The sequence below is a fragment of the Hyperolius riggenbachi genome, chromosome 4, assembly GCF_040937935.1.
Source record: "Hyperolius riggenbachi isolate aHypRig1 chromosome 4, aHypRig1.pri, whole genome shotgun sequence".
Classification (NCBI taxonomy): domain Eukaryota; kingdom Metazoa; phylum Chordata; class Amphibia; order Anura; family Hyperoliidae; genus Hyperolius; species Hyperolius riggenbachi.
In genome coordinates this window covers 486,836,562-486,860,136 of record NC_090649.1, presented here as the reverse complement: position 1 = coordinate 486,860,136, position 23,575 = coordinate 486,836,562, and the positions used below count along the sequence as shown (strand labels likewise).

Here is a 23,575-nt window from a genome sequence, read left to right as displayed (position 1 = left end):
AATAAGCAATGTTTATCCATTGTTATTTTCATTGCAGTTCCTCTTTAAAGAGGAACTCCAGTGAAAATAATGTAATAAAAAAAGTGCTTAATTTTTACAATAATTATGTATAAATGATTTAGTCAGTGTTTGCCCATTGTAAAATCTTTCCTCTCCCTGATTTACATTCTGACATTTACCACATGGTGACATTTTTACTGCTGGCAGGTGAAGTCAGTGGAAGGAGATGCTGCTTGCTTTTTTTGGCAGAGGTGCCAAGCTTATATTGGACCCCTAGCTGTGTGATACTCCTGTTCTTTTAAGAAGCGGGGCTGTGCCCGCGAAACGCGTTGCCAGTTGTTGTTTATAGGAGTATGTGAATAAATTATTACCTCAATTGACAGCATCGTGTCTGTTTTGGGTTGGCTGGTCCACCTCCGCCTCCCGAACGGTTTAAACCATTTTAGCAAATTTTATCCTCTTGGCGCCTCTGTACATCTCTACAAATTATAATTTAGAAACAGTAAAGAATGAACTATAAGTTAATACAAGATCATCCAGCTCCTGTCTAACAAGTACACTGGCCATCTACTCCCCTTTCACCAAATATTGGTATGTCCCATACCTTGTAGCATGCATTGCTCTGTTATCTCCCCCCCCCCCCCCTCCCCCCATAAGTATAGCAGGACTGTTTTGTCCCTCCCCCAAAAATCAATATGGCCTTTAGCTGGGAAAATCATTATATCTTATTCAAATAAAGCTGATTTTTTTTTCTTTACTACGTTGAGTTAAGCAGGCCATACACTGGCCCGATTTGCGCCCGTTTCGACAGCAGATTCGATCACTGGGATCGAATCTGCTGCCAATCGTTCACGCTACACGCCGAATTTCGATCCATTTCGTCCGATCCCGTCGATCGTGCCGTGCGGAAAATAACCGTCGATCGGCCGCGGGTAAAGAGTGCATCGCTAGCGGCGTTCGAGTGCCCGACGACCGACGCAATAGAGCCCGCATACATTACCTGCTCCGCCGGCGCGACTGCAGTCTCCCGGTCACCGCTGCTCTGTCTGCGCTCTGGTCTCCAGGTCCGGCATGCCTCACTTCTTCTAGCCCGGCAGGAAGTTTAAACAGTAGAGCGCCCTCTACTGTTTAAACTTCCTGCCGGGCTAGAAGAAGTGAGGCATGCCGGACCTGGAGACCAGAGCGCAGACAGAGCAGCGGTGACCGGGGACTGGAGTCGCGCCGGCGGAGCAGGTAATGTATGCGGGCGGGCGGGGGCAGCAGCAGCAGCACCACCACAACAGATTGTGAACGGTTTCAGGCTGAAATCGGTTCACAATCTGTTTGCTGTAAAGGTGGCCATACGATCCCTCTCTGATCAGATTCGATCAGAGAGGGATCTATCTGTTGGTCGAATCTGATGGCAAATCGACCAGTGTATGGCCACCTTTATGTATTAAAACCTCCCTGGCGTTCAATTTCCCCAGGATTTCTGTGCAAAAAGTGATAAAATACATTTGTAAAACTTCTTTTTTCCTGTAACTTGCCAAAATGTGTCAAGCAAGGGTCTAGTATACAGTGCAGGAGAGTATTGATATGTATGCACGTTTATACTGTTCACAGCATATTTTGTTTGGACGGATAATCTGTCTATACCGCTAGGGAGGTTAATCAGCCACAGAAATAGCACTGATTATCTCATTGCGGCGGCATCTCTCAAGGGGTGGGAGAAATTACCCAGCGAGTTAATACTTCTTGAAGATGAAGGTTTGGACAAGCCTAAGAACCTTAGTGACTTTCCACAAGGGTCAAGTTGTGATGACTAGAAGGCTGGGACACAGGAAGGACACCAGGGAGGACAATGTCAAGGGTGCTGAAGGCGTGATGTGCGTGTGGAATGACTATTACCCTGTCCCACAGCAAGGCTCCCACAGCTCAAAAAGCAATAAGTGTTAGTGTACCTGTAGGGAAATAAAGTGACCCTTGTGGTGTAATTACAAATCATGTCCCGTCCCCCCCCCATTTTCACACCCCTTCACTTTCGTCTCCTTGGTTCCCGTCATGACTTTAGGGCCCACATCACAAGTGTCATATAACAAGCGTGGCCCTCATTATCTTCACACCTATAACAAGTATAGCCACCAAATCACCTGATCTGAAGTATACTCCCCTGTATCGGAGGAAGGGAAGTTTCGTATCTGGGGCCCCAAAACAGTTCTACACCCCCTAGTTTCGCCCCTGCCTACGGGGTATTCGTCTGGGGTAGGGGAAGCATCTGGAACCCACACACTCTGGGATCTGAACAGCGCATCTCTACCTTGACTTTCCCAAAAACTGCTGCCTGTCATGATCTCTAAAGATAGGGCCGGTCACCGTATAGCAAAAGTGTGTCGATAATTCGGTGTCAGGGCGGAGATTCATTGAATCTGGTCAAAGCGATGGTCTGTAGGAACATCACTGCTAATCTCAGGAGCAACGTTTATACAGCTTCTAAAAACATTCTGAACCTTCAGCTGCTCTTTAAACTTTGCAAATGCAAATATTTGCACAGAGAGAACCTGTAAAATGACCTAATGCTCGCATAAATCTCGCACAAAAGGGGCGACCGTTAGAAAACGCGAGCGTCTCCGGCCTGGCACTGCTCCGCCAGCTAATATACTTCGCAATGTTTGAAATACAAAGGCTGAAATCCTGGATAAAGTACAGGAATTTTCCCAGGAGGCACGGCTCGATAGCGGCCTTTCATGGTATATTTTTGTATGAAGTAATGCCTTCATTCAGCCCTTATTTTAAGAAAAATATTTATTCTAAAATGGAAGCTTAAGTATGCGCCTTTCTCAGAGGCAGGCAGCTTTAGACAGGCATAGCGGAGCCTTGGCCTGCATTGCTGTAGTCTGTTACGTGAAGATCTCTAGAGTTGAAGTACTGCCAATGAGGACCTATCATTTTCTTGCAGTGGATATACAGGAGTTGGACAAAATAATAGAAACGCCTAACATTTTGGCATCATAATCTTTTAACATGTTTTTTTTTTAAACTATGAATTTTTATTGACGCTTTCATTTATACAATCGAAACATTGGAGGTAATGCAACATTAGTATAGAACAAAGAGCCTATAGTAATGCCAATAATAAAGTAAGAGGAAAACATTTGTAAATAATCCTGTGCTATAGTCACAAAAACAGTACTTTTTCGGAGATAAGAGGTATGATTTCGAGAATATAGTGAGATTTTGAAGATTATAACAAAATTGAAAACATTTAAAACAAGTTTAGAAACAAGATTTAGGCTACTTACACACCAGGACGTTGCGTTTAGGGGACGTTATAGGGCACATTACGTGCCCCTAACGCAACGCCTGGTGGTGTTGGAGCAGGACGCTACCAAGAGCCGCGTTACCAGCAGCTCTTGGTGCGCCTGCTCTGTCGGAGGCGCTGCGGAGAGCACGTGAGTTGAGCTCTCCGCATCACGTGGTCCCGCCAGCAAATTAACGGCCGCTCCAAAGAGTAAACACTGCAAGTGCAGTGAATGCCAAGTAGCCATGTGCCTGGCTACGTAGCGGCCTCTCCCCGCCTCCTCTCCGCCAATATAATAAAAAAAACCACCCGTACTGAGCATGTGCAAACAGTCTAAAGTACTGCATGCAGTACGTTGTCTTGACGTGAAGTGTTACTGTGTAACACAACGTGGGCACTGTGAACAGCCCATTGATTTTTCATTGCTGTGCGGTGGGGGTGCGTTAGAGGCTGCTCTAACGTGCGCCTGTAACGTCCCACTGTGAAAGATGACCAATCTATTTGCATGTCAAAGGGGTAGGACATTTTCCAGTTCTGTTCTCTTAGGGTTCTTTCCATCTGGAGGATAAAATCTATTGAGTATTTTAGTGTTGAGAATGATGGTTTATCTGCTGAGCCCCAATTGGATAGTATCAGTCCTCTGGCAACACATAGAGTCTATGAAGCTATTAGACGGAAGCAGGGAGGGATATCTAGGAGTCCAACATGTAGGAGAGCGAGTTGTGGTGTGACCACAAACTGTTTCTGCATAACATAGCTTAATATCTGGGCAATTAATAACCAAAAGTTCTAGATTATTGGGCATTCCCAAAGAATATGAACCAAGGAGCCTATCTTGTTGCAGTTACGCCAACATAATGGGGATTTGTTAGTTGAGAATAGTGCTAGAAGTCGTGGTGTAAGATACCATTTTAGAAAAATTTTGTGAAAGGTCTCCCGATGATTTATGTGAACATGTTTTAAGCAATCAAAACTGTTAATTTTTTTTTTGTTTATTTTTTGTTATTTGATATGTTTAATTAAAATAATTGTTTTTTTTACAGATATTTAAACAAAAGTTGGTTATAATTTATAAAAATGGCAGATCTCTCAGACTTTCAAAGAGGCCAAATTGTTGGTGCTCGTATGGCAGGTGCTACTGTAACAGAAACTGTCCGAATGCTTGGCATTTCAAGAGGTACTGTCTCAAAAGCAATGACTACCTTTGAAAGAGAAGGAAAAACTTCCTCAGCAAAGCACAGTTGTGGGCGAAAGTCGAAGTTGTCTGAGAGAGACCGTCGGACTGTAAATCGAATTGTTAGAAAAGCTCGCAAGACCACGGCTCCTAAAATCACTGCAGAGTTGAACGAACACCTACAGAACCCAGTTTCCACAAAAACTATTTGTCGGGAGCTGCACAAATCTGGATTCCGCTTAAGAACTGCAATTAGAAAACCTCTGCTCTCAAAGACAAATGTTTCAAAGCGTTTAGAGTGGTGTAGAAACCACCAGAATTGGTCCCTCGAGCAGTGGAAAAATGTGATTTTTCTCTGACGAATCATCGTTCACCTTATTTCCGACCTCCGGCCGAGTTTGGAGACAGCCGAAAGAAGCATTTCATCCAGACTGCCTTCTCCCAACCGTAAAACATGGCGGGGGTTCTGTGATGATCTGGGGTGCTATTTCTTGGAATTACGCCGGGCCAATGATTTCCTTTCATGGAAGGCTTAACAGCCGAGATTATTTAGGAATTTTGGGCGACCAAGTTCATCCTATGGTTCAAGAACTGTTTCCGGAGGGGAATGCCATCTTTCAAGATGATAATGCCCCAATCCATACAGCTAGAATTGTTAAAGGATGGCACGGGGAACATTCTAATGAAGTTGAGCATCTCATCTGGCCACCACAATCCCCAGACCTCAACATTATTGAGCATTTATGGTCGTTATTAGAGATTCAAGTAAGAAGTCGATTTCCGCCGTCGTCATCTCTAAAAGAACTGCAGGGGGTTTTAACTGAAGAATGGGCTAAAATTCCTTTGGAAACAATTCACAATTTGTATGAATCAACACCTCGGAGAATTGAGGCTGTAATTGCCGCAAAAGGTGGACCTACACCATATTAAAATATTTTTTGTTGATTTTTAAGGTGTTTCCATTAGTTTGTCCAAGCCCTGTACAGTGGGCGAACATCTAAAAGAGGCATAAAAGGGGGGTGGGATGCCTTGACGCGTACCTATAACATAGCCGCTGAGAGATTTGGGCATGGGGTAAAGCCGATAAACAGCTCACCCGGCTCCTGCGCAAGCCCCGGCGGTGTTAATTACTATTCCCCCTCCGTGCTGCCATGGATAGTAGGGGAAAGACTTAATTCGGCTTCCAGCTATTGCTGGCGGCCCTATTACAGTGTTGTTGTAGGGATTTGTGTTCCGCCTTATGATGATGTCCAAATCAGTCACTAAGCTCTGCTATAGTCGTAATTCCTATTACGGTCTGTAGTGGCTCGGCCTTGACACCCTACGAGAAAAGACACAGAGACCATGGGAGCCCAGATAGCGTAGTACGTTTCGGTAAATGGAGAAAATAGTAAGTGACAAAATTACTACTTACAAAGGTGGGTTGCAAAGGGGCAACCGACCACCAGAAGCAGGTGGAGACAATTAACCCGACTCCACTCGGGGTTTCCAGCCTGGACTGAATACAGTCACTCTCTCTGATGAAAAAGAACTGGCTTTCACAGTGGAGTCCACCACGCGAGGCCAGGTAGAGTGGGGAGTTGGATGCACAAAAGGGGGTAAAGAGGCTCCAAAGTATATATTAAATTTGGTTAAAAATGCTAAAAACTTAACATATGAGGTGGCTTACCTTAAAAAAATACAATCTCATATGACAAAACAGTTTATTTAGCACAAGCAACGCGTTTCGTAGGTCCTTACCCTCTTCCTCAGACTAATGCAATTGCCAAAGGATTAGTAGCCAGCAACATTGAGGCGCCTTTTTACCCCTTTTGTGCATCTAAAGACATCTATGAGGTGGCTTACCTCAATAATGTCCATGTCATATGACAAAATGGTTTATTTAGCACAGGCAATGCGTTTCGTGGGTCCAAGCCTGCTTCCTCAGGCCAATACAGGGGCTGAAGGATCAGTAGCCAGCAGCATTGAGGCGCCTCTTTACCTCTTGTGCATCTAAAAAAGGCATCTAAGACACTCGGTAATGCAGGTAGTAGAATACCAGTAATGTTACTGATCTTCTGTCGCCTTCCCTAACCTACTGTATCTCTCACATTAACCTTTCGCTTACCTACGCCTAACATGAACCACACCCGAGCCAGTAGGATTACAGCGACACTCACTTACGATAAAAACAGTGCTGGCAATAGCCTTAGCCTGAATGACGGAAAGAAAGACGGCAGGACATTTTGGAATAGCGTTACAGCATCATTTACCACTTCTCCAAGGGTTTTTAAAAATAATGAAAGTGTATTTCATTTTTCTATGCAAAGGTGTATAATAGGGTATTTGATGTAATTTTACTTTTTGGTCACAAGATGGAGATACAGAGTTAGTGTTCTAAAAATAGAAGACAGAACCACGTGCTTACAGGTGTTTATATTTGTTTATATACAGGGACGTAGATGCTCGTGCTGTGGGAGGTGAAGTGGTTCAACTTTCCCATGGCCTTTTCATATATACGCCTAACACTAACCTTTCCCTACGTATGCCAACCACTAATCCCCCCCCTACCTACACCGAACACTGATAGGCAAGGGCGCACCCAGCTACTTACCCACACCGCTGCCTACACCAATCTCAAGAATTCGACTACATTGCTGCTTACTGATCCAATCTGACGATATGCAGTATTTAGATACATGGCACCGCCTACAGAGCTTCGCCGCTCATTGGAGTCCATGGAGTTTGGCTGTACAGTAGCCGAACTCCAGTGCTTCCGGCGCCCAGATCAGGCAGTTGGCACCAGCATAGCCGCAATTTACATTGCGATCTTTGGCAGCACCTAAATTACGTACGGGGGGAGGAGGGTTAAGGTTCAGGCACAGGGAGGGGTTAGGATTTGGCGCCACCAGGGGGAGTTTGGGTTAGGCACCAACAGAGAGGCTGGTGTTAGAGGCCACCAAGGTGGTTAGGCCTCGGTAATGGAGGGTTCTGTGTCAGAGAAGGGTTAGGTTTAGCCATAATAACATTTTAGTAAAGATTACCGATATTTTACTATTACTATTCAAAGGGAACCAGAGACGAAGCACCCTCATGTATTTTACCATATATATCAGTGGGAACATTAGAGAAAACACCTACCCTACTCTCTGTTTCATTCTTCACTGCTCAGCTTGCTTCTAATCAGTCCTGATAAAATCCCTGACTGAGCATTCAGTCTGGCTTTGCTCAGGAGTCATTATAGTAGAGCCAGAAGGGAGCATGCTTGGGCTTGAAAAGACATCAGAGAAGACAGACTCAGCTATAATGATTCCTGAGCAAAGGCAGACTGAATGCTCAGTCAGGGATTTTATCAGGGCTGATAACAAGCAGGCTGAGCAGTGAAGAATGAAACGGAGAGCAGGGTAGATGTTTTCTCTAATATTCACACTGATATATATGGTAAATACATGAGGGTGCTTCGTCTCTGGATCACTTTAAGCAATATTCTACTGGCAGCAATCCCCTGCACACTTTTTTACAGGCACCTTTTTGCATGCCCCTTAGATGCCTCCTTCCTCCATTTCTAACTCCCGTGAGCTTTATGGTAATTGCCAAAGTGAGATTGACCAAAGGTTATCTACAGCAGCTGAGGCGAAATTCGTTCCATGGAAGCAGCGTGGCCTGTGAGTTGGGAGACGTGGCAGCCTCCTGCGCTGGATGGAGGCCTCTGCTCTGACAGGTAACAGCTGTCCTGCTCTGTCAGTGGCGGTAATGGGATGTTTTCAGCTCTGCTTCTAATCTGACTGCAGCTTCTGAAAGGTTATCTTGTTCCACATACAGCTTCTGTTCCCACACATCACTGTTATTTCACATAGCGGTTCCGTGTATTGTGTCTGAGCCTGTTTTTCCCCAGCAGATTCAGGCAGAAATGAAAATGTTTTAAGTATCTAGGGGAGGTTACAGCAGAAGCTGTGAGAATTATTCCTATTGTATCAAATACAAGTTAAGGATTCATAATAAAGTCGTTCAACTTCACAGCTACAGATGATTTAAAGCAGCAGGGTCAGCCATACTTTATCAGGAAAAAAACACATATATAAGTAGATAAATATTTGCTCTGCTTACATAACATACCGGTATGTGTTGTACTGTCCTCGTTTTGATTTCAGCGAATTTTATATAGTAAATAAAGAGAAAACTGTTTCAGGCACTTTCCATCTTTACTGCCTCTGACTGAAGCCAATCCTGATGTCATTTCCTCCCTTACCCCTTTTTTGTCCTTGAAACTGCACTGTCATATCTATCTTGCTTTGTAAACACATGTGAGTATAGCACAGATCATATTTTAACAGCTTCTGCAGAGAGGTGAGGTGCATTTCCCTTCTCAGCCTCACTGAACTCCCCTCAGCCAATCAGTGGGGAGCAGGAATGTGGGAGGGGAGATAAATGTACCAGAACAGACCCAAGGCAGACTGAGATGAGATTTGTTACAGCAGAAACATTTATGATTGCATTGGAATTCTTGCAAAGCCAGGGTCAGGTTGTACACTGCGTAATGAACACATACAATGGAATTTGATTTTGTGGCGGACAATCCTGCTTTAACATGCAACAGTAATTCTGCTGCTAGTAAAGTTATCTCTGGCACATGGTACCGGTGTTGAAGAGGTGCTTTCCCCAGACCCCTCCCAAACATGGAGTCACATCTGAACACTGCTGACGCGACATGCCACATTTTTCTTTCGCCAGGTAACGACTCTGCGTGTCACGCGCTGACACTTGCGGTGTTACAAACGCTGCAATACAGAGATGCTTTTTCTTCTGAGAACCCTATCAAGTTGCTCCTTTAATTGCCTGATGAAGCAGGATTGCACCTGCAAAATGCATTGCACCGTGGAGTAGTCTATTAAGTTATAAGTTTTTTGTTAAAGTGAACCTCCGGACTAAAAATCGACTCTGCAGCACTGAAAAGGCTTGGTGTTTCTTTAACAGTTTCACAGCATCAGAACTTTGTTTCTCTTATACAAGCCTCATTTTTAGCTGCACAGAAGAAAACTGCCTGGGCTTTTTCCCCTGATGCTGTGCAAAGCATGATGGGATTTCTGATTTTGTTCTTGTTCCGGTGCAATATTTTTTTTTTTACAATTTGAATTTGACATTTGAAGCCTAACGTGTGCAGCTGGGAGGGGTGATCAGGACACAGGACAGTTGGAACTGTGTCTCCTGCTCCCTGTCACCTCCTTTCAACCAAAAAGATGGCTGCCCCCAAACAGGGTGGGTAAGAGATTATATTACCTATCTATTCTAATTAACATAACTAATGTAACTTAATGACAGTATGTTTGTTTAGGCTGAAGTTCCCCTTAAAACTGAAACCGGCATGTTTGTGTCTTCGCTAAGTCCATCCCTATATCCCATTTTATACTGTTTTTTACAGTTACTGATGCCTCTGTACAAGTTTACCACGAATAACTGCAATTTAGCTGCAATTTGATTGCACGCAAATTGTGCTTGTGACTGGCAAATGTGAAAGAGGCATAAGGAGTGGTTCTGGGATGGTTGAGCCCTGGTACTTTTTGTATTTTGTGTGGCAATGGCAACACTAGTCACTTATCTGCACTTCCATTCAGTCCTTCAGGAGAGAGAATGGCTACAGCACTAGATGTTTCTGGGACATAATTCTAGACAGGCTCACACATATGTGGTTGTCACTCAACCATAGACAGTTGCATAAAACAATAGTTACATGTTGATAATTATTCATCATGGCGCAAGTTTATTAACCGTACCACCTTTCTGACTGCTTTTGTGGAAACAGAGGGGCCAGTATAAAATATATTCAAAACTGTTTAAAAAGGGGGGATACTGGTGGACTTGCCTCCTTATAAAAGACTTGACATACTCAAATCCGTTAAGAATAATCCTTTATTTCTTACTCCAAAAAATTGCTGCAACTCGTTTAGCTGGTCTACAGCCCACTTCCTCAGGCAAATACAAAAAGGAACAACTTTAAATCCATCAGGACAAATACAACGCCTCTTATTTGTCCTGTAGACCCGTGGATCGCGTCACAGCAATTTTTTAGAGTAAGAAATAAATGATTGTTCTCAAAGAGACACTGAAGTCTTTTTTTGTTTTACCTGAGTTTCTGCTTAAATCCTCTTCAGCATTAAATTCTAAGCGTATTCGCTGCATTCTCGTGGCAGAATGACTGATTTATAGCAGAGAAATAGCCTATTAAAGTTCCTGGGCTCTCAGATCCTCCTTCCAGGTAGAGGCAGAGCTGTGCGCAGTAGCTCTGCCTCCTTTCCAATCAATCTCCACCTCTCCCCGCCTCTTTCTTCTTTTATTGAGAGCGGTGGGGAAAGGTGGAGATCGGTGGACATTGACTGGATAGGAGGCAGAACTACTGCACAAAGCTCTGCCTCCGCCGGGCAGCTAAATCTGCAACCTGTAAAGTCGTGGAACTTTGCAGGTCTATTTCTCTGCTATAAATCACTTGTTCTGCAGTGCAAATGTGGTGAATCCGCTTAGAACTTAATGCTGAAGAGGACTTAAAGAGAAACCGTAACCAAGAATTGAACTTCATCCCAATCAGCAGTTGATACCCCCTTTCCCATGAGAAATATTTTCCTTTTCACAAACAGACCATCAGGGCTCTCTGTATGGCTGATATTGTGGTGAAAACCCTCCCACAAGAAACTCTGAGGACCATGGTCCTGGCAGCTTCCTGTCTGTGAACCTCGTTGCATTGTGGGAAATGGCGGTTTACAGCTGTTCCCAACTGCCAAAAAAGCAAGCAGAATCTCCTTCCACTGACATCACCTGCCAGCAGTAAAAATGTCACCATGTGATAAATGTCAGAATGTAAATCAGGGAGAGGAAAGATTTTACAATGGGCAAACACCGACTAAATCATTTATACATAATTATTGTAAAAATGAAGCGCTTTTGTTCATTACATTATTTTCCCTGGAGTTCCTCTTTAAGCATAAAATGAGGTAAAAAAAAAAGAGACTTCTGTGTCTCCTTAACTGATTCGAATCAGCCGAGTCTTCTGTCTACACTATTGTGGGCTCTCTATTGTCTGTTGTTACATCTCTGGCTGCGTTTATCAGAAATTGGCACGAAGCAGACGTCACGAGGTTGTCCATGCATTTTTGTGAGCTGCATCTCTCTGCCTACCATGCCTCCCTCTTACTTCTCGCCTTGGCACTCTGTAATACTCAAGAAAATGGCATCTTATCAGCGGGGGCGCCAAGTGGTACCAGCAGCTCTACATTGTGTGTTATCAAGATTGCAGCAGCTTGACCGCTCCTTATCTCTCCCATCGCTTGTTCTCCTCCATCTCCCTCTCATTCTCTCTCTACAGATGATTCATATTTTCTAGTGATTCTCTTATCAAGTTTGCAGCGGTGAGCAAATGAGGAATGTTGAATTCCTGTGAATTTTATGAGACCTGACGCTCCGCAGATGTCTCGTTTATCGGCCAGAGCATGCTGGTTTATTCTGCAGGCCTGACATTCTTTACGCTCCGTGACTGAGCAGTTTGGTTATTTTTAAAGAGGAACTGTAACCCAGGATTGAGCTCAATTCTAGGGAGAATGCTGGGAGCTTCATCCCAATCAATAGCCGACACCCCCCTTCCCATGAGAAATCTCTACCTTTTCTCTGATAGATTATCAGGGGCTCTGTATGGCTGGTATTGCAGTGAAACCCCTCCCACAGTGTGATGTCATGACCATGGTTCTGACAGTTTCCTGTCTGTGAGCCTTGTTGCATTTTGGGAAATAGCAGCTGTTTCCAACTGTCAAGCAACCAGCATCTCCCTCTGTGCATGTGTATATCTATAAAAAAAGGATCTTTGAAATAAATTAATATACAGCACATCATGTAAAAGTTGTTTTAATAGAATGACACTACAGTGTTAGTGTTTTTCATGCAACACTTTTTAAATACTTAAAGTGACCTGTTCAACTGCGTGCATGAAAAAGAGGCGCCGTGAAAATTGGGCGCTCGAGAATCGCCGATGGTATAATATCGGTGTTTTACCAATATTTTACAGGGCTATTTTTCATTCGTAATATGTTTGTCAAATGTACCAATGTTTTACTACATTAAAGCCTAACCCTACACTCACACAGAACCCGCCTTCTACGATGCCTAAACCTAACCACCTCCCCCGTGCCTAACCTTTACTACCCCCATCCCCCACGTCTAACCCTTAACCTTCCTCCCCTCCCACGGCTAACATTAACCGTCCTCCATGCCACGCCCCACATGCTAACCTTAAAGGGAACCTGAAGCGAGTAAAATTATTTAAAATACATGATGTAGCTGCAAATAAATATTATATACTTAGCTCACCGTCCGTTCCTCTCAGAAGCTCACCATTTTCTTCTTACAGTGATCCCTTCCAGTTCTGACAACATTTTGTCAGAACTGAAATATGCCAGTTCCTGTCAGTTATATATCAGCAGCTATCAGTTACAATTGGAAGTACAAGGTAATGTCCATATTTCCCTATGGCTCAAGTGGGTGATATTACAGCTTAAAGGGACTCCGAGCAGTGCAGAAACTATGGAAAGATGCATATCATTTTAAAGCTCTCTTTCTCCTCTTTCCAATGATATAAAAAACGCCACCCTACGCCTTTTAGTTTTCGATATTTTCGCCAACGAAATTGCAGCGGTCGCGAAAATAGAGAAAACTAAAAGTCGTAGGGCGACAATTTAGGTGTCGCCAGAAAGAGGAGAAAAAGAGGCTTTAAAATGATATCCATCTTTCCATAGTTACATTGTATTATTATTATTATTATTGAGTATTTATATAGCGCCGACATATTACGCAGCGCTGTACAGTGTATATATATATCTTGTCACTAACTGTCCCTCAAAGGAGCTCACAATCTTATCCCTACCATTGCCATATGTCTATATTATGTAGTGTAAGTACTGTAGTCTAGGGCCAATTTTTAGGGGGAGCCAATTAACTTATCCGTATGTTTTTGGAATGTGGGAGGAAACCGGAGTGCCCGGAGGAAACCCACGCAGACACGGAGAGAACATACAAACTCTTTGCAGATAGTGCCCTGGCTGGGATTCGAACCAGGGACCCAGCGCTGCAAGGCGAGAGAGCTAACCACTACGCCACCGTGCTTGTATTACACATGACGACTTTTTCTGCAGAATGGAGCTGCTGAATTTAGGAAAAAGTCTTTTTCGCGATCGAAATCGTGGCCGCGGGAATTTTGATCGCGAAAATAGCGAAAACTAAAAGGCGTAGGGCGGCGGTTTGTATATCATTGGAAAGAGGAGAAAGAGAGCTTTAAAATGATATGCATCTTTCCATAGTTTCTGCACTGCTCGGAGTCCCTTTAAGTGTGCTGACCAGGAAGCTGTTATGGGGTAATGGCCATTTTTAAAATGGAGGACGGAGAATTCCATTGATCACAGTGGACAAATGGGATGCAGGAGAGGAGAAAGAGATTGATGAGTAGACTACTCAAGAGGTAAGTATGACCGGTGTATGGTTATTTTGACTTTTTTTTTTCAGTTCAGGTTCTCTTTAACCAACCCGCTTTGAAAATATTAGGGTGCCCTCATAGGCATAATTAAACATATCGGCTTTACTGTAGAGTAGCAGCTCGGGGTGCTTGGTTACTCTGTTGTACTGGTCCAATCCCTATAACATAGAGCCATTTCAGTCCCTGCAATGCACTGAGGAGGACTATCAGTCTGAAACAGGGTGTGGGGTTGATGTGGCTTTGTTTTAAAAGCTATATGCCTGCTATACACCAGCGGTTCTGGATGCTTCCCTGGCTTCAGGGGCATAAAGAGATCATTTGCATATTCAGTAGTGGTGCATTGTGGGTAACCACAGATGTTTATTTAAAGAGACACTGAAGCGAAAAAAAATATATGATATAGTGAATTGGTTGTGTACTATGAATAATTACTAGAAGATTAGCAGCAAAGAAAATATTCTCATACTTTTATTTTCAGGTATATAGTGTTTTTTTTCTAACATTGCATCATTCTATAATATGTGCAGATTACACAACACTCAGCATTCAAAATGAGTCTTTCAGAGCAGTCTGTGAAGTAATGACCTCTCCTCTAGCAGAGGAAAAGTAAATAGTCCAGGAACAGTTGAGATAATAAAAGTCAGATAACAGCCCTCTCCAGGACTAACTTAAGACCCATACACACGTCGGATTTGCGCGAACGACGGGTCGTTTGAACGTTCCGTCGTTCGCACGTTTCCGCATGAAATCCGGCGTGTGTACAGACTATCGTTCGGGAGATAAGACTGGTTACCAACGATCCGCCGGGCGGATCGCTGGTAACCAGTCTTATCTCCCGAACGATAGTCTGTCCTGCTCTCTCTGGTCTCCCGCGCTGACAGGGCTACGGCAAGATGGCACCCGAAGCCCAGTACTGGAGACACAAATAGGTCTCCAGTACAGGGCTTCGACAGCCATCTTGCCGTAGCCCTGCTCGCCTGCCGGTGTCAGAACAGACACCGGAAGAGGAGGCTGGAGCGGGGCTGCAGGAAATGAACTGGCACGGTGTCTATAGACGCCGCTGCCAGTTCATGAAGAGAGAGTGGCCAGAGTCCCGAGGCCGGGACGTCCCGCTGCTGAAAGCGGGACGTTTCCCGGGACCTCATGCTGCCTGGGACAGCGGACCCCGAATCCGGGACGCGTCCCGGGCAATCCGGGACGTCTGGTCACTCTAGCTACACATACAAATCATAATATCATCATTTTTTTTTCGCTTTAGTGTCTCTTTAAAGATGAATTATCACAAATACCTTCTATTTTCATAAGGAAAATCGTACTCCACTTTAAGGTGGCCACACACCATACAATTTTTTAAATATCTGTTCAATTCAAGAACTGCAATACATTTTTCTGACTGATTGTAACTTTTCAAAAATATGACCAATGTACCACACACCTACGTTCAATTTCTCCTCAATTATGATAAAACTGATTCGAAACTCTGAGACAATTGCTAGGGTAAATATATTATTATTTTTATTGATTTATAAAGCACCAACATATTCCGTGGCGCTGTACAAATAATCAGTTGACAATCTACCCCTTAGCAATACATTTTCCTAAAAATTGATCAGAAAAATCCACCTTTCTCGATCAACTTTTATCAAATACAAATGGGGAATCCAAACGGATTTCTTTCAAGTAAAAAAAAAATGATTTTTATCGAATTGCTGTAAAATTGGCTAATTTTATTGTATCATGTGTGGCCACCTTTACTGTGAAATCTGAGATAAAGGAATATATTTCTCATGGGAAAGGGGGCATCAGCTACTGATTGGGATGAAGTGCAATCCTGTGTTACAGGTCCTCTTTAAAGTGAACCTGCCTTCAGCTTTTTATTTGAGTTAGAGTCTGAGTTGTAAATTGCGCTCACCTCCTCTTCTCTCTATGCGTTCCCCACAACACTGAAGCGATTGTGTATCTATTAATCATACTCTGCATTGTATATGTGATGACATGTCTGTTCTAGACATGCTTTTAGTGGAAAATATGGAACACTACAATAAAACAATGATGTTTTATATGTGTTTATATGCCATTTACAGTATAATTTGTATGATCATTACCTAATGTTGGTTTTCGGAACTCCCTTTTGTAGACGGCACACCCACTCACCTATTTTAAAGAGGAACTGTAACCAAGGCTTGAACTTCATCCCAATCAGTAGCTGATACCTCATTTCCCACCAGAAACCTTCACCTTTTCTTGAATAGATCATCAGGGAGGACTGTATGGCTGATATTGTGGTGACACCACTCCCACAGTGTGATGTCAGGACCATGGTCCTGGCAGTTTGAACTCTGTGATCCTTGTTGCATTGTGGGAAATAACATCTGTTTCCAACTGCCAAACAAGCAGTATATCTGTGCATATGCATATCGCATTGTTAGTGGGTGTAGTTATTGATGATGGCAGTTGGTGCTGTTTTTTTTTCATGTCTGCCAGTAATAAAGATGATGACCTGCAGGCTGATTGTAGATCAAACTACATGCACAAATATACAGTGGTTGCAAAAGTATTCGGCCCCCTTGAAGTTTTCCACATTTTGTTACATTACTGCCACAAACATGAATCAATTTTATTGGAATTCCACATGAAAGACCAACACAAAGTGGTGTACATGTGAGAAGTGGAACGAAAATCATACATGATTCCAAACATTTTTTACAAATAAATAACTGCAAAGTGGGGTGTGCGTAATTATTCGGCCCCCTGAGTCAATACTTTGTAGAACCACCTTTTGCTGCAATTACAGCTGCCAGTCTTTTAGGGTATGTCTCTACCAGCTTTGCACATCTAGAGACTGAAATCCTTGCCCATTCTTCTTTGCAAAACAGCTCCAGCTCAGTCAGATTAGATGGACAGCATGTGTGATCAGCAGTTTTCAGATCTTGCCACACATTCTCGATTGGAATTAGATCTGGACTTTGACTGGGCAATTCTAACACATATATATGTTTTGTTTTAAACCATTCCATTGTTGCCCTGGCTTTATGTTTAGGGTCATTGCCCTGCTGGAAGGTGAACCTCCACCCCAGTCTCAAGTCTTTTGTAGTCTCCAAGAGGTTTTCTTCCAAGTTTGCCCTGTATTTGGCTCCATCCATCTTCCCATCAACTCTGACCAGCTTCCCTGTCCCTGCTGAAGAGATGCACCCCCCGAGCATGATGCTGCCACCACCATATTTGACAGTGGGGATGGTGTGTTCAGAGTGATGTGCAGTGTTAGTTTTCCGCCACATATAGGGTTTTGCATTTTGGCCAAAAAGTTCCATTTTGTCTCATCTGACCAGAGCACCTTCTTCCACATGGTTGCTGTGTCCCCCACATGGCTTGTGGCAAACTGCAAACAGGACTTCTTATGCTTTCTGTTAACAATGCCTTTCTTCTTGCCACTCTTCCATAAAGGCCAACTTTGTACAGTGCATGACTAATAGTTGTCCTATGGACAGAGTCTCTCACCTGAGCTGTAGATCTCTGCAGCTCGTCCAGAGTCACCCTGGGCCTCTTGACTGCATTTCTGATCAGTGCTCTCCTTGTTCGGCCTGTGAGTTTAGGTGGACGGCCTTGTCTTGGTAGATTTGCAGTTGTGCCATACTCCTTCCATTTCTGAATGATCGCTTGAACAGTGCTCCGTAGGATGTTCAAGGCTTTGGAAATCTTTTTGTAGCCTAAGCCTGCTTTAAATTGCTCAATAACTTATCCCCGACCTGTCTGGTGTGTTCTTTGGACTTCATGGTGTTGTTGCTCCCAAGATTCTCTTAGACAACCTCTGAGGCCCTCACAGAGCAGCTGTATTTGTACTGACATTAGATTACACATAGGTGCACTCTATTTAGTCATTAGCACTCATCAGGCAATGTCTATAGGCAACTGACTGCACTCAGATCAAAGGGGCCGAATAATTATGCACACACCACTCTGCAGTTATTTATTTGTAAAAAATGTTTGGAATCATGTATTTCGTTCCACTTCTCACATGTACACCACTTTGTATTGGCCTTTCATGTGGAATTCCAATAAAATTGATGCATGTTTGTGGCAGTAATGTGACAAAATGTGGAAAACTTCAAGGGGGCCGAATACTTTTGCAAGCCACTGTAACTTCTCACTTTGCAATATATTGATTTATTGAGTTATGTCGTCCTCAGATCTCTACAGTGGAGCAAATTCCTAAACAGATTAGAATTCTATTACTTATCTAGGGTTGTCAGTGCTTGACTCATCATGTCAACTTTTGAGATCTTTAAACGCTCCCTCAAAACTTGCTTTTTCCAACAAGCACACTCTCTACCTTAGCGCCCCCCCCCCCCCCCGACCTTCACCTCTGGCCAAGTTGTACTCCTACTAGATAACCTAAATTAAATACATGCTGTCTCTAGGTATGATTACTGTATACTTCCCCACCTCTTGTCTTCCCCCCCCCCCCCCCCCCAACTCCCTTACATGTAAAGGGAAGGTCTGAGCACTTTCAAAATATTAAATATACTTACCTGGTGTACTTGTACCCTGTACTGACCTTTTTTTCTACCTTTTACAATAAACCTTTAGGTAAATTAATTCACTTACCTGGGACTTCCTCCAGCCCATGGCATCTGTCCTGTGCCCTCACCGCAGCTCCGGTGGCTCCCGGTCCCCTCCGGTGGAGATGCTGACCTCGCCAGGTCGGCTTCCGCATCGGCTTCTGCTTGCGCTGACATCATCTAGACTGTACAGTGCCGGCGTAGAACTACTGTGCCTGCGTAGTACAGTCCTGATGATGTCAGTGCGACTCTGAGAGCCGCTTGCGCAAACGCAGTGGACATCCTGCGTTGGAGGGGACCCTGGGCCAGCGGCAGGGAGCGGAGCTGCGGCGAGGACACAGGATGGATGCAGGGGGCTGGAGGAAGCCCCAGGTAAGTGGATTTCTTTATTTTCAATGAGCTCACAGTCATTGCTCTCTCCCCCTTTTGTGACTTGGGATTTGTTATACATTTTATTCATCATGTTACTTTTGTCACTGTCATTACCAATTCTGTATTTTGTATATCGGTGTATACTATTGTCTATATTATGTATCCCATGTTTTTTTCTTTGTACAGCACCACAGAATATGTTGGAGCTTTATAAAACAAAAATAATAATAATGTATGAGAAAAGTTATACTGTAATAAGGAATTCTGTGTATCTTACTACACCTACTGTGTATCATTTGGTTGTAAAGGTGGCCACTAATGGTACAATTTGCAAAACGATCGTTTACGAACGATTCATCACATGAATGTTCAAACAATCTCCTAACCAATCCAAGCAGATCGGTTTCATTAATCTGATCGGATTGGTTAGGAGATTTTCGTCCACTAGTGGTCCCTAATGATCATTTCCGATTGTTCATACAAAATATCGTTCGTAAATGATTGTTTATTGAATTCTATCGTTAAGTGGCCACTTTATGGCCTTGATTTATGAAGTGTTACCGAACGCTCGGTGGACAAAAAATTCCATTGATCACAGAGGACAAACAGGACGCAGGAGAGGAGAAAGATTGATGAGTAGACTACACGGGAGGTAAGTATGACGTGTTTATGTTTATTTTGACTTATCATTTTCAGTTCAGGTTCTCTTTAAATTGTAACTATTACATGTTATGGAGCACATATGAACTCACCCCTAGTACCGCCAAAAGCTTTTTAGCCCAGCCTCCGTAGCCCACAATGCACCTCTCTTGCCCACAATGCACTTAGAAAAACCTTTTATTTGATAAAATATCGCTAGCGTCGGTATTTACCGCATGCCTACTGCATGTGTACCGAACTCTAGCGATCTTTTAACGAACAGCAGCCGACACACAAAAAAAATTAATGAATACTACTATGCATTTAGTAAATTTTGCATGCAGTAAATTAACGAAAACGAAAAGCAAATTTTTACCACAAACTGTTTGATGAATCGAGGCCCATGTCTCTCTAGACTGCTGTAACTCAGATTTTTTTCCCCACTCTTTTCGCAGGTTAAGGAGATGGGGGAATATTTTAAGCACCACTTGCTGCAGTCCAGACACAGAGGGGCGTTTGAACTGGCTTATGTTGGCTTTGTAAAGCTGACTGGAATGCTGATTGGGTAAGGAGATTTATTGTTCATTTCACATTGGGGTTGTTTGCTGGGTTTGAATGTATACTTAACCACTTCCCAACTGAGGGGTTTTACCCCCTGACCACCAGAGCAATTTTCACCTTTCAGCGCTCTTTCCATTCATTCGTCTATAATTTTATCAATACTTATCACAATGAAATGAACTATATCTTGTTTTTTTCGCCACCAATTAGGCTTTCTTTAGGTGGGACATTATGCCAAGAATTATTTTATTCTAAATGTGTTTTAATGGGAAAATAGGAAAAAATGTGGGAAAAAATTTATTATTTTTCAGTTTTCGGCCTTTATAGTTCTTAAATAATGCATGCTACTGTAATTAAAACCCACTAAATGTATATGCCTATTTATCCCGGTTATAAAACCGTTTAAATTATGTCCCTATCACAATGTTTGCCGCCAATATTTTAGTTGGAAATAAAGGTGCATTTTTTTCAGTTTTGCGTCCATCCCTAATTACAAGCCCATAGTTTATAAAGTAACAGTGTTGTACCCTCTTGACATAAATATTTAAAAAGTTCAGTCCCTAAGGTAACTATTTATGTATTTTTTTTAAATTGTAAATTTTTTTTTTTTTTTTTTAATTACAAAAAAAAATAAAATTGGGGAGTGTGGGAGGTAAGGAGTTAATTTTTTGTGTAAAACAAGTTTATTTGTGTGTAAAAAATGGTTAGGGTGTAGTTTTACTATTTGGCCACAAGATGGCAACATTACCAATTTGTTTCATGCGACCTGCAAGCGTCCTTCCGGACGCTTGCAGGAAGTAGAAAGAGGCTGGGGCTTTGTTATTTTTTCACAATGATCGCGCTGCTCAGCCGAGCGGCAGCAGATCATTGCGGGGCTTAGATCAACAAACGGGAATGGATTTTCCCGTTCGTTGATCTCTGAGCGGGCGGCGGCGTGTTTACTAGCGGCGGGCGGCGTGTTTACGAGCGGGAGCGCGGACAGCGGCTGGAGTGCGCAAAGTACGGATTTCTCCGTCCCTGGGGGTGAAAGGATGGAAAAAGGGGCGGAGAAATCCGTACGCGCGGTGGTAAAGTGGTTAATTAAAGTAAATACCAAATCAATTGCTTGTAGAGAACTTTAGCTATATAGGTCATTCCATAAAACAATGAGATGGTAGTTCATTGTATAAAAACTGGAATACCGTTTGTCACATGATTTCCGTGGTGAACTCTTCCTGTGGAGGAGGGGGCGTGGCATGTAATGTAACTGTGGGTGACAGTTATCAAGAGTGTCAAAGACAAACTATTGGTAGGTTTTTAGAAATCCGTGCAGAAGTGTCTCAGACATCTTAAAGAGAACCCGAGGTGGGTTTTAAAAATCCCAATTGCACACAGAGGCTGGGTCTGCATAGAATGCCCCGCCTCTGCTGCTATATTATTCTCCCCCAGACCCCTCCTGCGCTCTGCTTGCCCCCATAAATCAAACCGCAGTGCTAGCGACACGCAGCATGTCGATAGCCGGCTGTTTACATGGCCACTGTCACTCTCTGTCGCTCCCCCGCCTCCTTTATATTGCTGCTCCCCGCCTGCGTCCCTTCCCTCCAATCAGTGGGGAGGGAAGGGACGCAGGCGGGGAGCAGCGATATGGAGGAGGCGGGGTAGTGGCAGAGAGTGACAGTGGCCATGTAACCAACCGGCTATCGACATGCTGCGTGTCGCTAACATGGCGGTTTGATTTATGGGGGCAAGCAGAGGGCAGGAGGGGTCTGGGGGAGAATAATATAGCAACAGAGGCGGGGCATTCTATGCAGACTCAGCCTCTGTGTGCAATTAGGATTTTTAAAACCCACCTCGGGTTCTCTTTAATAAATCACTAATTAGTGCAGATTCCTTCTTAAAGCGGTATAAAACCCTGACAAAATATTCAATAAAAACATGTTTTCCTGCTTTTTATATGCCATACGGTTATCATATTTGAATTTGTGCATAAGTATTATTATTCATTTAGAAATTACCCAAAGTTCCCAAAAGCACAGTTTTTTGCTTTGCAAGCTGACTTTGCATTTTATTCATAGCTGGTTTTATTACTTATGTATTAAAGGCAGAAATGCTTTGAGTTTCTGTCTGTGTCCACAAGCTTCTGCAAAGTCAGATGCTTGTGTCACATTCCTCACTTGATACAATTAATTAAACACAAGGTAACATTATCTTCAACTTTGAATGCGTCCAGATTTCTCTGCACTGAACTTCTAAGTCCTGTGTGTAACCCTTTGAATGCTGTTCTAGTAAAAAAAAATGCTGGTTGTATATAATATACTGTAAATCATTTTTTAGAGCAAAAAAGAAATGCTGGGTTTCATTCCGCTTTAAACTGTTGTAAAATAAGGAGGTGTTAGGAAGGTTTCTCAGACAGTACAGTATGTGAGGGAAATTGCTGTTGCTGAGGTAACCAGTACATCTGCTGTATTGCATCAATGCCCAGCGCTGTAAGGGTTAAGCACAGAGCAGCTTCACATGACACCTGGGAGCAGGGGGAGGAACCCTTCACAAATCATGCCTAGACTACCTTGCTGCACTATCTGTAGAACTGCTATTAAGCGCTTCTTAATCTGCGTCAGTTTAGGGATGGATTTGCACTTTTCTTAACTGTAGTGCAGTTCTAGAAATTCATGTTAAACTGCCACTACTACGCAGGATTTAAGAAGTTTCTTATTACCATGCAGAACAGTTTCTCTGCTGGTTAGAACTATTTAAGAAGGAACAACTGTCGGTAACCCTTTGATAAATCTGGCCCAATGACACTACACCCATTTACACCAGAGGTGGGAGCCATCACACTAGTTGATTAGGTCAGGTATGGGGGACAGGAAGTACTCACCGGGACAGTCTGCACATGAAAAGACAAGACAGATAACATTTATATTGTGCTTTGGTCCTGACAAACTCAAAGCGCTTGAACTGCAGCCACAAGGGCACGCTCAGTAGATAGTAGCAATGTTAGGGAGTATCACCCAAGGACTCCTTACTGAATAAGTGCTGGCTTACTGAACAGAAAGAGCAGAGATTCGAACCCAGATGTCCTGTGTCAGAGGCAGAGCCCTAAACCATTACACTATCCAGCCACTGAAAAGAGGAGGCTATGTGTAGATGAAAAGGGGAGTGCACATGAAAGGGGGGGAGGGGTTTAGATAAAAGGGGGACTGTATGGGAAATGGGTGATACTTATGTAAAAGTAGGGCTGGGTATGAAAGGGGAAGGAGGGTGTGTATTATAGATTAAAAGAGGGCTACACATGAAAGAGAAGTTGCTGTAGATAAAGCCGATACATGAAAGTGTGGGGTAACTAGAAAAGAGGGCTGCACATGAAGGAAGAGAGTGCTTAAAGATGATGAGGAAGGCTGTGTATAAAATAGCAGTGGGCGGAGCTTCTATGAATGAAAAAGGAGAATGCTCACTGAAGGAGGAGATTCTGTACACGAAAGAGCTAACTGTCCTTGGACGTGCAGACTGGTACATAACACAGCTGG

General features: G+C 43.3%; 1 protein-coding gene across 2 annotated transcripts in view; it reads left to right on the top strand.

The window, feature by feature from the left end:
* The window catches only part of THADA (THADA armadillo repeat containing), a 782,712-nt gene that overhangs the window by 142,641 nt on the left and 616,496 nt on the right, over window positions 1–23,575 (top strand). For both annotated transcript variants that reach the window (XM_068233009.1, XM_068233008.1), the window contains exon 22: window positions 19,964–20,073. In XM_068233009.1, coding sequence (XP_068089110.1) covers window positions 19,964–20,073 — 110 coding nt within the window. The remainder of the gene's footprint in view (window positions 1–19,963; window positions 20,074–23,575) is intronic.